The sequence below is a fragment of the Phalangium opilio genome, unplaced genomic scaffold (genome assembly GCF_054372755.1).
Source record: "Phalangium opilio isolate 3A_F unplaced genomic scaffold, DU_Popi_V2 ptg000041l_1, whole genome shotgun sequence".
Lineage (NCBI taxonomy): Eukaryota > Metazoa > Arthropoda > Arachnida > Opiliones > Phalangiidae > Phalangium > Phalangium opilio.
The window spans coordinates 1226176-1239429 of record NW_028324165.1 but is presented as its reverse complement, the minus strand read 5'-3'; the positions used below and the strand labels follow the sequence as shown (position 1 = coordinate 1239429).

The 13254-nt window shown below is 37.2% G+C and overlaps 1 protein-coding gene across 1 annotated transcript; it reads right to left on the bottom strand.

The window, feature by feature from the left end:
* Positions 1-9667: 9667 nt before the first annotated feature.
* LOC149679208 (uncharacterized) lies at positions 9668-12423 on the bottom strand. The gene is made up of 3 exons (XM_089835805.1): positions 11010-12423; positions 10098-10810; positions 9668-9733 (listed from the first exon to the last, which is right to left on the bottom strand). Exons 1-3 carry the CDS (start codon positions 12421-12423, stop codon positions 9668-9670), a joined length of 2193 nt encoding a protein of 730 aa, XP_089691931.1.
* Positions 12424-13254: the final 831 nt, after the last annotated feature.

Here is a 13254-nt window from a genome sequence, read left to right as displayed (position 1 = left end):
TTTCAGATACTTTGTAGGATAATTACAGGCGCGTTTCAGATACTTTGTAGGATAATTGCAGGTGATTTTCAGATAATTTTTAGGATAATTGCAGGTGCATTTCAGATACTTTTCAGGAGCGTTTCATATACTTTGTAGGAAAATTTCAGGCGTGTTTCATATACTTTGTAGGAAAATTGCAGGTGTGTTTCTGGTACTTTTCAGGATCATTATTGGTGCGTTTCAGATGCTTTGTAGGATCATTGCAAGTGCTTTTCAGATGATTTTTAGGATCATTGCAGCCGAATTTCAGATACTTTTTAGGATAATTGCAGGCGTTTTTCATATACTTTGTAGACAAATTGCAGGTGTGTTTCTGGTACTTTTCAGGATCATTGCAGGGGCGTTTCAGATACTTTTTAGGATAATTGCAGGCGTGTTTCAGGTACTTTTCAGGATCATTGCAGGCGCGTTTCAGGTACTTTTTAGGATAATTGCAGGCGCTTTTCATATACTTTGTGGGCAAATTGCAGTCGCGTTTCAGATACTTTTCAGGATCATTATTGGCGCGTTTCAGATGCTTTGTAGGATCATTGCAGGTACTTTTCAGATATTTTTAGGATAATTGCAGGAGCATTTCATATACTTTGAAGGAAAATTGCAGGCGCTTTTCATATACTTTTCAGGATCATTGCAGGCGCGTTTCAGATACTTTTTAGGATCATTGCAGGCGTATTTCGGATACTTTGTAGGATAATTGCAGGTGCGTTTCAGATACTTTGTAGGATAATTGCAGGTACTTTTCAGATATTTTTAGGATAATTGCAGGAGCATTTCATATACTTTGTAGGATAATTGCAGGCGCTTTTCATATACTTTGTAGAAAAATTGCAGGCGCTTTTCATATACTTTTCAGGATCATTGCAGCCGCGTTTCAGATACTTCGCAGGATCATTGCAGGTGCATTTCAGATACTCTGTAGAATAATTGCAGGCGCGTTTCAGATTCTTTGCAGGATCATTGCAGGCTCTTTTCATATACTTTGTAGGATAATTGCAGGTGCGTTTCAGATTTGTAGAATAATTGCAGGAGCATTTCATATACTTTGTAGGATAATTGCAGGCGCTTTTCATATACTTTGTAGGATAATTGCAGCCGCGTTTCAGATACTTCGCAGGATCATTGCAGGAGCATTTCAGATACTCTGTAGGATAATTGCAGGTGCGTTTCAGATACTTTGCAGGGTCATTGCAGCCGCGTTTCAGATTCTTTGTAGGATCATTGCAGGTGCGATTTAGATTCTTTGTGGAATAATATCAGATGCGTTTCAGATACTTCGCAGGATCATTGCAGGTGTATTTCAGATACTTCGCAGGATCATTGCAGGTGCATTTCAGATACTCTGTAGAATAATTGCAGGAGCATTTCATATACTTTGTAGGATAATTGCAGGCGCTTTTCATATACTTTGTAGGATAATTGCAGGCGCTTTTCATATACTTTGTAGGATAATTGCAGGTGCGTTTCAGATACTTTGTAGGATCATTGCAGCCGCGTTTCAGATACTTCGCAGGATCATTGCAGGAGCATTTCAGATACTCTGTAGGATAATTGCAGGTGCGTTTCAGATACTTTGCAGGGTCATTGCAGCCGCGTTTCAGATTCTTTGTAGGATCGTTGCAGGTGCGATTTAGATACTTTGTGGAATAATATCAGATGCGTTTCAGATACTTCGCAGGATCATTGCAGGTGTATTTCAGATACTTCGCAGGATCATTGCAGGTGCATTTCAGATACTTTGTAGGATAATTGCAGGTGCATTTCAGATTCTTTGCAGGATCATTGCAGGCGCGTTTCAGATGCTTTGCATGGTCATTGCGGGTTTTCCTATCAATTATCGTGAATCAGTCGCCTTATATACCCTAAATTTCCAAAAAAATTTAAAGAGGCTTACGCTTGAGTTCAAACGTCAACAATAGCTATGTTTAAAATTATTTTAGGAATAAAGTTCCTTAAAACGATTTAACTAGAATTAAGGTAAATTAATGACGATTAAATTAATAAATATCAATTATATTTTTTTTAATATTTAAAAATAGCCTCTAAATTGCGTCTCGACTTGGAGAGGTTTATTTTGGATTCCCAACTTGTACTCATCCCTTACAAAAATATTAAGCTGTAATTTATCTGAATACACGCTTTTCTGACTTGCTAAATTAACATCTGAGATGGTCCAACTGTTTAGGTACATGTACAAGTTCTTACCACATCTAGCTAAAAAGGTCTTTTCGTCTATCTAACATCCACAACATACACACTCACAGAACATAATCGAAAAAGTCTTTTAAACTTGTAGCTAAAAACCGATTACAACTGAAGGGAAGGGTCCCGACAGGCTTGTTTTACGTCTATTCGCAACCAGGAAAACTGCTGTAGACTTATAAAATAGCGCTAAAGTACTTTGGTTCGCAATTTCCTTCACATTTCGAGCGCCATGGTGATAGTAGATCTTGTCTTAATCGGTGAAGTTGGACTGCAAAACCGAGTGTATTCAATTCTCGAGTCATTCTCGAACTAGCTCTCAGTAAGTCTCTAGTATTACGAAGTATAGGCTTATTGAAACATATCTGATAAACGTTTGATAACTGTATATACAATACTGGCCCTTTTATGACCAAAAATGTTTCAATTTTCTATCTTTTATGGTGGTTTAAATATTTTTAGGATCGAGACGTGACAGTATTAGATCAAAAGATCTTATTGAGATGAATGAGTAAAGCTTTTTTAAGATGCCTTTTTAGGCCTAACCAATTGTTTATTCAAAGTTTAGGAAAATAAAAGCAGTAATATTAATGCCTAACAGAAGCAGATAAAAATTTATGGAGCGCTCGAAGTTGACTTCCCGTAAAAAAATTTTAAGCTGTAATTCATCTGCATACGCGCTTTTTTATCGCTACCACGCTGTAACCATTAAGGCTACATTTCTGCAGCTCAAAAAACGGGAAAATTTCACAGCAATTCTAGAACTGCAAATTGATTGCCGTTTCTACATTTTCTGTTTGTTAACTGTTAACTGTCTAGACTGGCAGAAATATGCAGCGCAATTCTGCAAACGCCATGCAAAGGTAGAGATACCAGCTGTTAGTTTAAAACTGTAATTTGACCGTTTTTATAGATATGTTACAGGTCTGCAAAAGTGATGGAAAAGTAGAAATCCAGCTGCTAATTTAGAACTGTAATTTGACCGTTTTAATAGACATGTTAACGGGTCTGCAAAAGTGATAGAAAAGTAGAAATACAGCTGCTAATTTAAAACTGCAATTTGACCACATTTATAGACATGTTACCGGTCTGCAAAAGTGATGGAAAAGTAGAAATGCAACTGCTAATTTAGAACTGTAATTTGACCATTTTTATAGACATGTTACAGGTCTGCAAAAGTGATAGAAAAGTAGAAATCCAGCTGCTAATTTAAAACTGCAATTCTACCACATTTATAGACATGTTACAGATCTGCAAAAGTGATGGAAAAGTGAAATGCAGCTGCCAATTTAGAACTGTAATTTGACCATTTTATAGACATGTTACAGGTCTGCAAAAGTGATAGAAAAGTAGAAATCCAGCTGCTAATTTAAAACTGCAATTTGACCACATTTATAGGCATGTTACAGGTCTGAAAGAGTGATTGAAAAGTAGAAATCTAGCTGCTAATTTAAAACTGCAATATGGCTACATTTAAAGACATGTTACAGGTCTGCAAAAGTGATGGAACAGTAGAAATACATCTGCCAATTTAAAACTTTAATTTGACCTAAATTGACCATTTTTATAGACATGTTACAGGTCTGCAAACGTGATGGAAAAGTAGAAATTCAGCTACCAACTTAAAACTGTAATTTAACCACATTTAGAGAGATATATTGCAGGTATTCAAAAGTAGGAAATTCTACTTTTGAATACCTGCAATATGTCTATAAATGTGGAATAGTTACAGTTTTAAATAGGCAGCTGGATTTCTACTTTTCCATCACTTTTTCAGACTTGTAACATGTCTATAAATATGGTCAAATTACAGTTTTAAATTGGCAGCTGGATTTCTACTTTTCCATCACTTTTTCAGACCTGTAACATGTCTATAAAAATGGCCAAATTACAATTTTAAATTAGCAGCTGGATTTCTGCTTTTCCATCACTTTTGTAGACCTGTTACATGTCTATAAATTTGGTCAAATTACAGTTTTAAATTGGCAGCTGGATTTCTGCTTTTCCATCACTTTTGTAGACCTGTTACATGTCTATAAATGTGGTCAAATTGCAGTTTTAAATTGGCAGCTGAATATCTACTTTTCCATACGTTTTGCAGACCTGTAACATGTCTATAAATGAGGTAAAATTACAGTTTTAAATTGGCATCTGGATTTCTACTTTTCCATCACATTTGCAGGCCTGTAACATGTCTATAAATGTGGTCAAGTTGCAGTTTTAAACTAGCAGCTGGTATTTCTACTTTTTCATCACTTTTGCAAACCTGTAACATGTCTATAAATATAGTCAAATTGCAGTTTTAAATTGGCAGCTGGATTTCTACTTTTCCATCACTTTTGCAGATCTGTAACATGTCTATAACTGTGGTCAAATTACAGTTTTAAACTAGCAGCTGTTATTTCTACTTTTGCATCGCGTTTGCAGAATCGCGCTGCATATTTCTGCCAGTACAGACAATTAACAGATAATAAACTGAAAATGTAGAAACGGCAGACAATTTGCAGTTCTGGAATTGTTGTTAAATTTTCGCGTTTTTCGAGCTGCAGAAAATGTAGCCTTAATGTGTACCTATTACAGCGTGATAGCGATAAAAAAGCGCGTATGCAGATGAATTACAGCCTAAAATTTTTGTACGGGTTGCCGTCACTTGAGCCAAGTTGTTCGCAATTACTTCTTCATCCACTTCTTCGTTTCCCAGTTCAGTTTTTATAGCGTCTAAGGCTTTTTTCATAGACCGTCTTACGGCGTCCCGTTTTATTTTATTTCTTTCTAAGTCTGTTGCCACTTTTTTTTGCTAATTTTTGTTATTAATCCAAAGGTTCTTACGTACACTCAATCCCGGGTTTCGGCACCATGTTTCGCTTTCATAGCTTTTATTCTCTTAATCCGTTACTTTTAATTTTGGGAGAGCTCAAATTTTTATAAGTGTTCCGACCGACTGAAAAATCGAAACCATAAGTCCCCGTTCGTCGCGTAACTTATAAGAATCACTCCAATCAATAACAAAGTCACTCAGTTTTTTGCTTTAGACGAATTCAACGCTTTATTCAATTCCAATCAACTCAAATTCTTTTATTTCAAACTGTTCCTTTACTTTAACTTTTCTTTTGTATTATTTTTTCCGTGGTATCTAAACCTTTTCCATTTCTTTTATTTCCGTGGTATCTAAACCTTTTCCTTATTTCCGTGGTATCTAAAACTTTTCCTTATTTCCGTGGTATCTAAACCTTTTCCTTATTTCCGTGGTATCTAAACCTTTTCCTTATTCCATTATTTCCGTGATACCTTTTCCTTTTCCTAAGTTCCATTTTTTAATTATTATGTCCGAAGACTCTAGCTCCTTGCCTAGGTCTGAGCTTCATTTCTTTTTATTTCTTATGCCCGACTAAGGACGTCTAGCTTCTTCGCTAGCCCATTCCAAAAGTGATTATTCTTTAACGTCCAAGTCAGGACTCCTAGCTAGGTTTCAAAGTTCCATTCAATTTTCCACCCCCATATTCAAAGTTCAGTTTATGTTTTTACCAATTTGCAATTTTGGCCAGAGCATCGGCCTTTACGCTTATTATTATTCTATCTCCTCATTTTCTCTTTTATTTATCTTAACTTTCACTTTTTACTAATGGACGTGCATGTCATATAATACCCTGAATCTTTGATCTGTCCTATCCAAGCTAAGAAATTTTATTACTTTGTTTTCCAAGCGAACCGATCCCTTCGGTCAAAGATTCTGTTTAAAGCAGTTATACTTATTTCTTACACAAATATCCGACTAAAGCTTTCTATACTGTTTTTTCAAGGAACGATAATAATCCAAGGTTTACAAAAAATATAAAACACAAATGAATATAAACACAAATGAATACAAACACAAAAAACATGAATATTTTTGCGCGCGCGTGAATTAGGCCTAATTCTTATTAAAACATTCATAAACAAATGCACATCAATTAAAATTCATACACTTATTTTCAACAAAAGTTAACATTGTAAGAAAAATGGGCCTGGTATCATAATATAAAGCAAGTAATTAAATTTAGGAAGTCAGATTAGGCCATGATAAGGGTTTAGTCAAGGGCCAAAATGTAATAATAATAATAATAATAATGAATGAATGAATGAATAGCTTGTTTATTGTGCATAAAAAGAACCGTAGTGGTTCACGAGAAAATAATAATAATAATAATAATAATAATAGTGTTTATTACGTGCAAATAAACGGTACATGTATATGACCTACAAGTATTTACACGGGGATGAGGTAATAAGTTAGGGGTGAAGGGTATATTTTAGAATAATTATTTAGAAATAATGTAAGAATATGTCATAGGATAAAATATAAACATAAGATAAAAATAAAAACATACGATAAAAATAAGTTAAAAATATAAGTCGGAATATGAAAATACATAAGAATAAATGTCGCGAGGTAAAAACAGAAGTCCTAAGATAAAAATTAGAGTTATAGGGTTATATACAAATATCTTTCAGGGAGGGTTTTGCTTTGTCAAAAATGTCTATATGAGATCCATAAATATTATAGTTTTTCATCATTCTGCTCATTGGCTCTAGTGAAGTTATGTTGGGTTTCAATAATCTGTCGCTTCTGAGGCGAGTTTTCAGGTTGGGAGCATGGAACTTGATTTGTTCTAACAACATGGAGCAGTCTATAAAATTTCCATTTAGCTTTTGCAGGAATATGATGTCTAATTTAATTAGGGTTTTACTGATGGTATCTAGTTTTAATTTACTTTGGGTTGTCTTATGTGTATCTTTCGGCAAAAAGTAGTATTTGTAGTAATTCAGGAATTTATTCTGTACCCGTTCTAGTTTGGATAGTTGATATTCACTGCAGCCGCTATAAACCAGGCCTCCAAATATTAATTTTGGTTTGACCAGAGTTAGATAAAGTTTTACAAAGCAAGTTGGTGAATTTATATCTTTTGCAATTTTGAGACTTAGGCCTAGCTTTTGATAACAATCAGCTAAGGTATGTTTAACATGTGCGATAAAATTTAGTTTTTCATCAAATATGACTCCTAAGTCTCTTATGGTTTGGACTCTGATAAGGGTTTCTCCATTTAGTTTATAATTATATGCAATTTTAGATTTTTTTCTAGTAAATGACATTATAATGGTTTTATCATTATTTATGGGAATATTGTTTTGGGTGCACCAGTTGTTAAGATTAATGAGATCGGCTTCAAGTTTTTCGCAGTCTGAGTCCGTCGATACAGAGTTCCCAAGTTTAGTATCATCGGCAAATTGGAGGATTTTAGAGTGGTTAATAAACGAGGGTGCGTCAGCTGTATAAATATTAAATAATAGCGGGCCAAGGGATGACCCTTGTGGAACGCCACAAGTTACATTGTACGTGACATTTGTTTTTTCCCCATTAATTTTGAGGGTATTTTTACGGTTACTTAAGTAGTTTTTAGTCCACTCAAGCAGTTTACCCGATAATCCATAGTGTTGTAGTTTTTGGATAAGTATCTTGTGGGATACCCGATCGAACGCTTTAGATAGGTCGACATATATAATGTCAACCTGTCCTCTATTTTCCGCAATGGGTGCAATGTATTGCAGTGTGCTTATAAGATTTGTCTCAACGGATCTTCCTTTTACAAAACCGTGTTGGCTTTCCGGAAGATTTACTTTAAACCATGAATATAGTTTAGCACTCATAATCATATCAAAAAGCATGCTTAAGCTGTTCAGTAGAGAAATACACATTATTATTTACAAAAATATTATGTACAACCGATTAATAATTTATACATGACTAAAGATTTATATAGGGAAAGTAAAAGATTGAAACATAATAGAAATCAGCGTATTGTATTTAAGTTATCTGAAAAAATGTCAAATATATCATTGAGGAGATTACAGGACTGCTGCATTCTTATAATGGGATTTCTGCTAATAATAATAATAATAATAATAATTATAATAATAATAATAATAATAATAATAATAATAATAATAATAATAATAATAATAACAATAATAATAACAATAATAATAATAATAATGAATGAATAGCTTGTTTATTGTGCATAAAAAGAACCGTAGTTGTTCACGAGAAAATACACATTATTATTTGCAAAAATATTATGTACAACCAGAAGAAAATAGGGGAAGTGGGTAGACGTAGCCTTGAGCCATACAAGTCGTCCAGTGATTCTCACTTACAATGGTCGATTCCCCTACCACCCTTAAAATTTGAATCTGGCCAATCGGCGCGAAGCATAAAATAGTACCAGATTTCATTGCGAACGCCACCATGTAGCGAACTGTGGAACTAACTTGTGTAGTCTGCTTATATTTCTGCTGTGCTTCAGTTTGAGTTAGGGTTACGTCAGGCACAGGGTGAGAAATAAGGAAAATTTTTAAACTGGTCATTTGACCAGTAGAGCCCAAGGGTTTTAATTAAAAAACTGGTCAATGACCACTTAATATTTCTACAAACTGTCAGAGCTGCACTGAAATGGCTCTAAGGATGGTTTTATATACTGTTTATTTGTTTTATAAGCATTAAATTCTATAACCCACTACTTGGAATTATTTTTTTACTAAAGAAGGGGAATTTAAAAAGTGGTCACGGTGACCACTGGACCCCCAGGCATTTAATAAATAAACTGGTCAAAGCAATTTTTAAACTGGTCATTTGCCAAGTGCCACCGCCTTATTTCTCACCCTGGTCAGGCAACGAGTTAATGCGGATATTGGTTTAATTAAGGACGAAAATTCGGTTATTTAATAAAATGAATGTCGTTAAGAGTACACAGTGTGATTTAACGTACAAAGAAACTACCGATAAGAAAACTCAGGCTGTGTTGAAAGGAAAAGTAAGATCTACCCAAACCAAACCCAATGTTAAAAATCAAACAACAACAACTTGGATACAACTTTATTACTTTGAACTCTTCCCTATCACAGTTTAAAACTTCGGACAAGTTCATTTTTTCCCTGGAACTTAGAAATACCATTGTATTTAAAAATAAAGACATATTTTAAAATAAGTTATGAATTTTGTACTTACCACTCGATTCTGGCCTCTGCCATTCTGCCTGAGTGCCTCACTGCCTCTAGCAGACGCCTCTAGTCAGTTGGAAGGCGTAGGACCGTACTGTCCACAGAATTACGTCACTCGTGTGTTAATGCGCGTAAAAATCCTATCTCTCTTCACCCCCACGGGGAGGGAAATGGCGCGAAAAATCCGTAAACGGGACGCCTCGCGAAGTTGCCCAAGCTACCCACTTCCCCTATTTTCTTCTGGTACAACCGATTAATAATTTATACATGACTAAAGATTTATATAGGGAAAGTAAAAGATTGAAACAAAATAGAAATCAGCGTATTGTATTTAAGTTATCTGAAAAAATGTCAAATATATCATTGAGGAGATTGCAGGACTGCTGCATTCCTATAATGGGATTTCTGCTATTTCTTGAGTAATAGAATAGGACACAGTGACGTAGAATTTTTGGCACTAAAAAGTTAAGGTTTGATAGTAAAATGGGGGATGGAGTTATATTATTAACAAGCTTATATACAAATTGTACATCACGAATTTTACAAATGTGGTCCAAAGTGGCAATTTTTACAATTTTCAATAAAGAGAGGTAATCATAGACATTATCTTTTAAATAGAAAGTGTGACAATAGAGGATAAATTTTCTTTGTATACTCTCGATCCTATTTTTTAAGTATACACTGCAGCCAGACCAAACGAGACAACCATACAAGATGCGGGACCGAACCAGACTTAGATGGAGAAGCCGAAAATGGGAGAGCGAACCTAGCTTTCTCGCCAGTTTGAGTATAACTGCCAATGTGCGGCGAGTCATACTGACCGTTAAATTAACATGTTCTCGAAATAGAAGTTGTCGATCGAATATAACGCCAAGGTCTTTAATGGTAGTCTTTTGTGGAATGGCAGCATTGTGTAAGGTATATACTGATTGCACCTCACGGCAAAATCTTCTAGTATAGGTGACATGAACCGATTTTGTAGGATTGATTGGAATGTTATGGTGAAGACACCAACTGGAGATTGCGTCAAGGTCCAATTGTAACTCCGCGCTGTCGTGAGGTGAGTTAATGATTTTACAAACTTTGTTATCGTCAGCGAATTGAAAAAGGTGCGAATATTTAACCAAAAATTGTAAGTCGTAAATGTAAATGTTGAATAAAAGCGGTCCAAGCGACGAACCTTGGGGAACGCCGCAGTTAAGTTTGTAGGTGGTAGAAGTCATGGAGCCGTTACATTTAAGGACATTGACGCGATCCGCAAGGTAGGAACGGTACCAATTAAGTAGTGAACCACCCGCTCCGAGACCCTGAAGTTTATCTAATAAATATGGGTGAGAAACTCTGTCGAAGGCCTTGGCCAGGTCGAGGTAAACAACGTCGACCTGGCCCTGACCCTCGACTTCAGGAACCACCAGATTCATAAATTCAGCGTGATTGGTATCCACACTTTTGCTCTTTTGAAAGCCATGTTGGCAGGCGTTGGGAAATGCCTTGAACCAACCCTGAAGATACGAGTGCATTAATTTGTCGAAGACTTTGGCAAATACACAGAGTAGGGAGATTGGTCGGTAGTTTTTTTATATCGTGCGCGGGACCACTTTTGTATATAGGCACAATAACCGCCCGTTTCCAAAGCCTTGGGAAAGTACATAGTTCGAGGGAGAGGTTGTATATATGGGTGAGAACGGGTGTTAAAATATCAGCGCAGCCCTTTATTATAAACGCGGGGATACCATCCACTCCTCCGGTGGAAAATTTGACGGGTAATTGGCGAATAGCATTGAGAATATCAGCAGATGGAATTATTTGTGAACAATAACGGACGGAGTCGACCCCAGGGTAATCAATCCCGCAGGGTAAATTAGAGTCGGTTCCATCTACTGATATGGAAGCAAAATGAGGACCAAAATGTTTAGCCAAATTCTCGGCGGTCGTAATTAAGTTATCTGATACTTTCAATATAATTGGTTTAGATCCTTCACCTAGATTGCCATTAACAAAGCTCCAAAATTTCTTGGGGTGACTCCGGGCGTCGGCGCAGACTCGAGAAGTCTCCGCCTTTCTATCACGGACGGTCAAACGCCTGACAAGCGCGCGCAGTCGCTTAAACTCAATAAAGTCCGCGAGAGCCCCAGTTCGTTTGTGCTTTTTAAAATAGTATTTTTTCCTAGTAATGGCCAACCTGAGTACAGGAGAGTACCATATGGGGAATTTGCTACTGGTCCGTGAAGAGCGTTTTGGGATGTTGCGTGCCATGGCATTCTGAAGAGTGCCAGTGAGTTGCTCGACACAAAAATTAACGTCGCGCGACTCAAATAACACGGACCAATCGTAGTCCCGAACCATGGTGTAGAGGGAATGGTAATCGCCGCGTAAATAATTAAAGGTTGGTGGTGCAATATTTATATTGGGTGTTCCTCGCATAGCGTAATTGGTTTGGAAAGGAGGATGAAAGTGGTCCCCCTTAACAAACGAGTCGGGTAAAGGTTCAAGTGTTAGACCATTCACGTTAGTTAAACAAAGATCTAACAAATTTAAATTGTTCGTAGGAATGTTAATCTGATTAAGGTTGAGAGAAAAGCACAGTTCGAATATATGAAGAGCTTTTGATTTTGTAAAGGAGGAGCACCCTTGAGTTCCATAAGTTTGCCAATCAACCCCTGGTAGATTAAAGTCACCCAGGAGGACAATATCGCCAGTGAAATCATGAAGAGTCTGAACTAACCGTTCACTGAAGAGCTGGTACTGTTGATCACGGTAAGATGGTTTGAAATATCCGTTACCAATCAATAGAGAGTCTTCAGAGCAATTCTTGATCTCAACCAGTACACACTCCTCAGTGGCCTCGAGATCACTGCGTCGAAAACTCCGAAATGACTTTTTCACAGCAATCAAGGCTCCTCCTCCTCTAACGCCCTTAAAATCAGGATCGGCCCGATCTGCTCGGTAAATAGAATATGAGTTAGGAAAGTAGTCACAATTGAATTGAGCGGCACCAAACCAGGTTTCACTTAAGCAAATAATATCAAGATCTAGTTCCACGACATTGTTATAAAATTCCATCGATTTAGTCCGTAAACCCCTAACATTTTGGTAAGCAATAGACAGTGAATTGAACTTGGGATTGGCAAAGTTTAAGTTATTCATTGGTCGGTTGCAGTTGGCGTAGGAGTCTCGGTAAGTTCAGTGGTGTGCCTGTGTTCCGGTCGGGGGACTCCGTTGAAGGGGGCCATAATGCAGTCCACGGGCCAGATGGCAGGGTCGCTTATTTTCTCGAAATCCGATTGATCAGTGCACGTGACGTAAAAGGAGGAGTGGGTGGCATTCGGGCTTTTGGTACGTAGCCTAATGCAGTGAGCAGTAGTAATTTGGGCCACCTCGTTTAAGGTGTCGCGCAGTTCATCCGAGCTTAGGGATTCATCCAATCGACTGACGAAGAGGCCTTTGGGTGGGCTTGTGCGTCTCTTGGGGGCGGTTTTAATTCGTGATGTGGCGGCTGCACCCGACTGAACCGGCTGGCGAACTTTGGCAGTGGCGCCAGGTGTAGTGGACGGAGGTCGGGGGGCCAGTGCGTGGGAAAGGAGCGGTGGTGGTGGGCCTCTGAGCAAAGGGTTGGCTAGTAATGGGCCAGTACACCATGGTGTGGTGAGACAAGGGTCACCACGTAGTAGTTCTCTGGAGCGGGGAGCAGACGCTTGGTGGAGTTGGAGTGCTTCTTTAATAATGAATGAATGAATGGTAGTTTATTGTGCGTAAAAAAAGTCACAAGCGACTTGCGAGATTACACACATAATGGCAAAAGGAAAAGAAAAAATACATCAATTGTAAGGGCTTACTACGCAGTGAAGTACAATTAAACAGGGAATTTTGACTGAGCGTAATAGTATTGAACTATTTATATACGTGCTAAGTAATTAATGTCCTGAAGTTTCACGGAAAATATATCAAATAGACCGATAAAAAAATTCGCCTGTAAGT

Coding starts and splice junctions, on each gene's coding strand:
- LOC149679208 (XM_089835805.1), bottom strand. CDS start 12,423: ATGAATAACTTAAACTTTGCCAATCCCAAGTTCAATTCACTGTCTATT. Junction 10,811..11,009: donor TTCCACCGGAGGAGTGGATG/GTATCCCCGCGT, acceptor TATTTGCCAAAG/TCTTCGACAAATTAATGCAC. Junction 9,734..10,097: donor GAGAACATGTTAATTTAACG/GTCAGTATGACT, acceptor TTAACTTTTTAG/TGCCAAAAATTCTACGTCAC.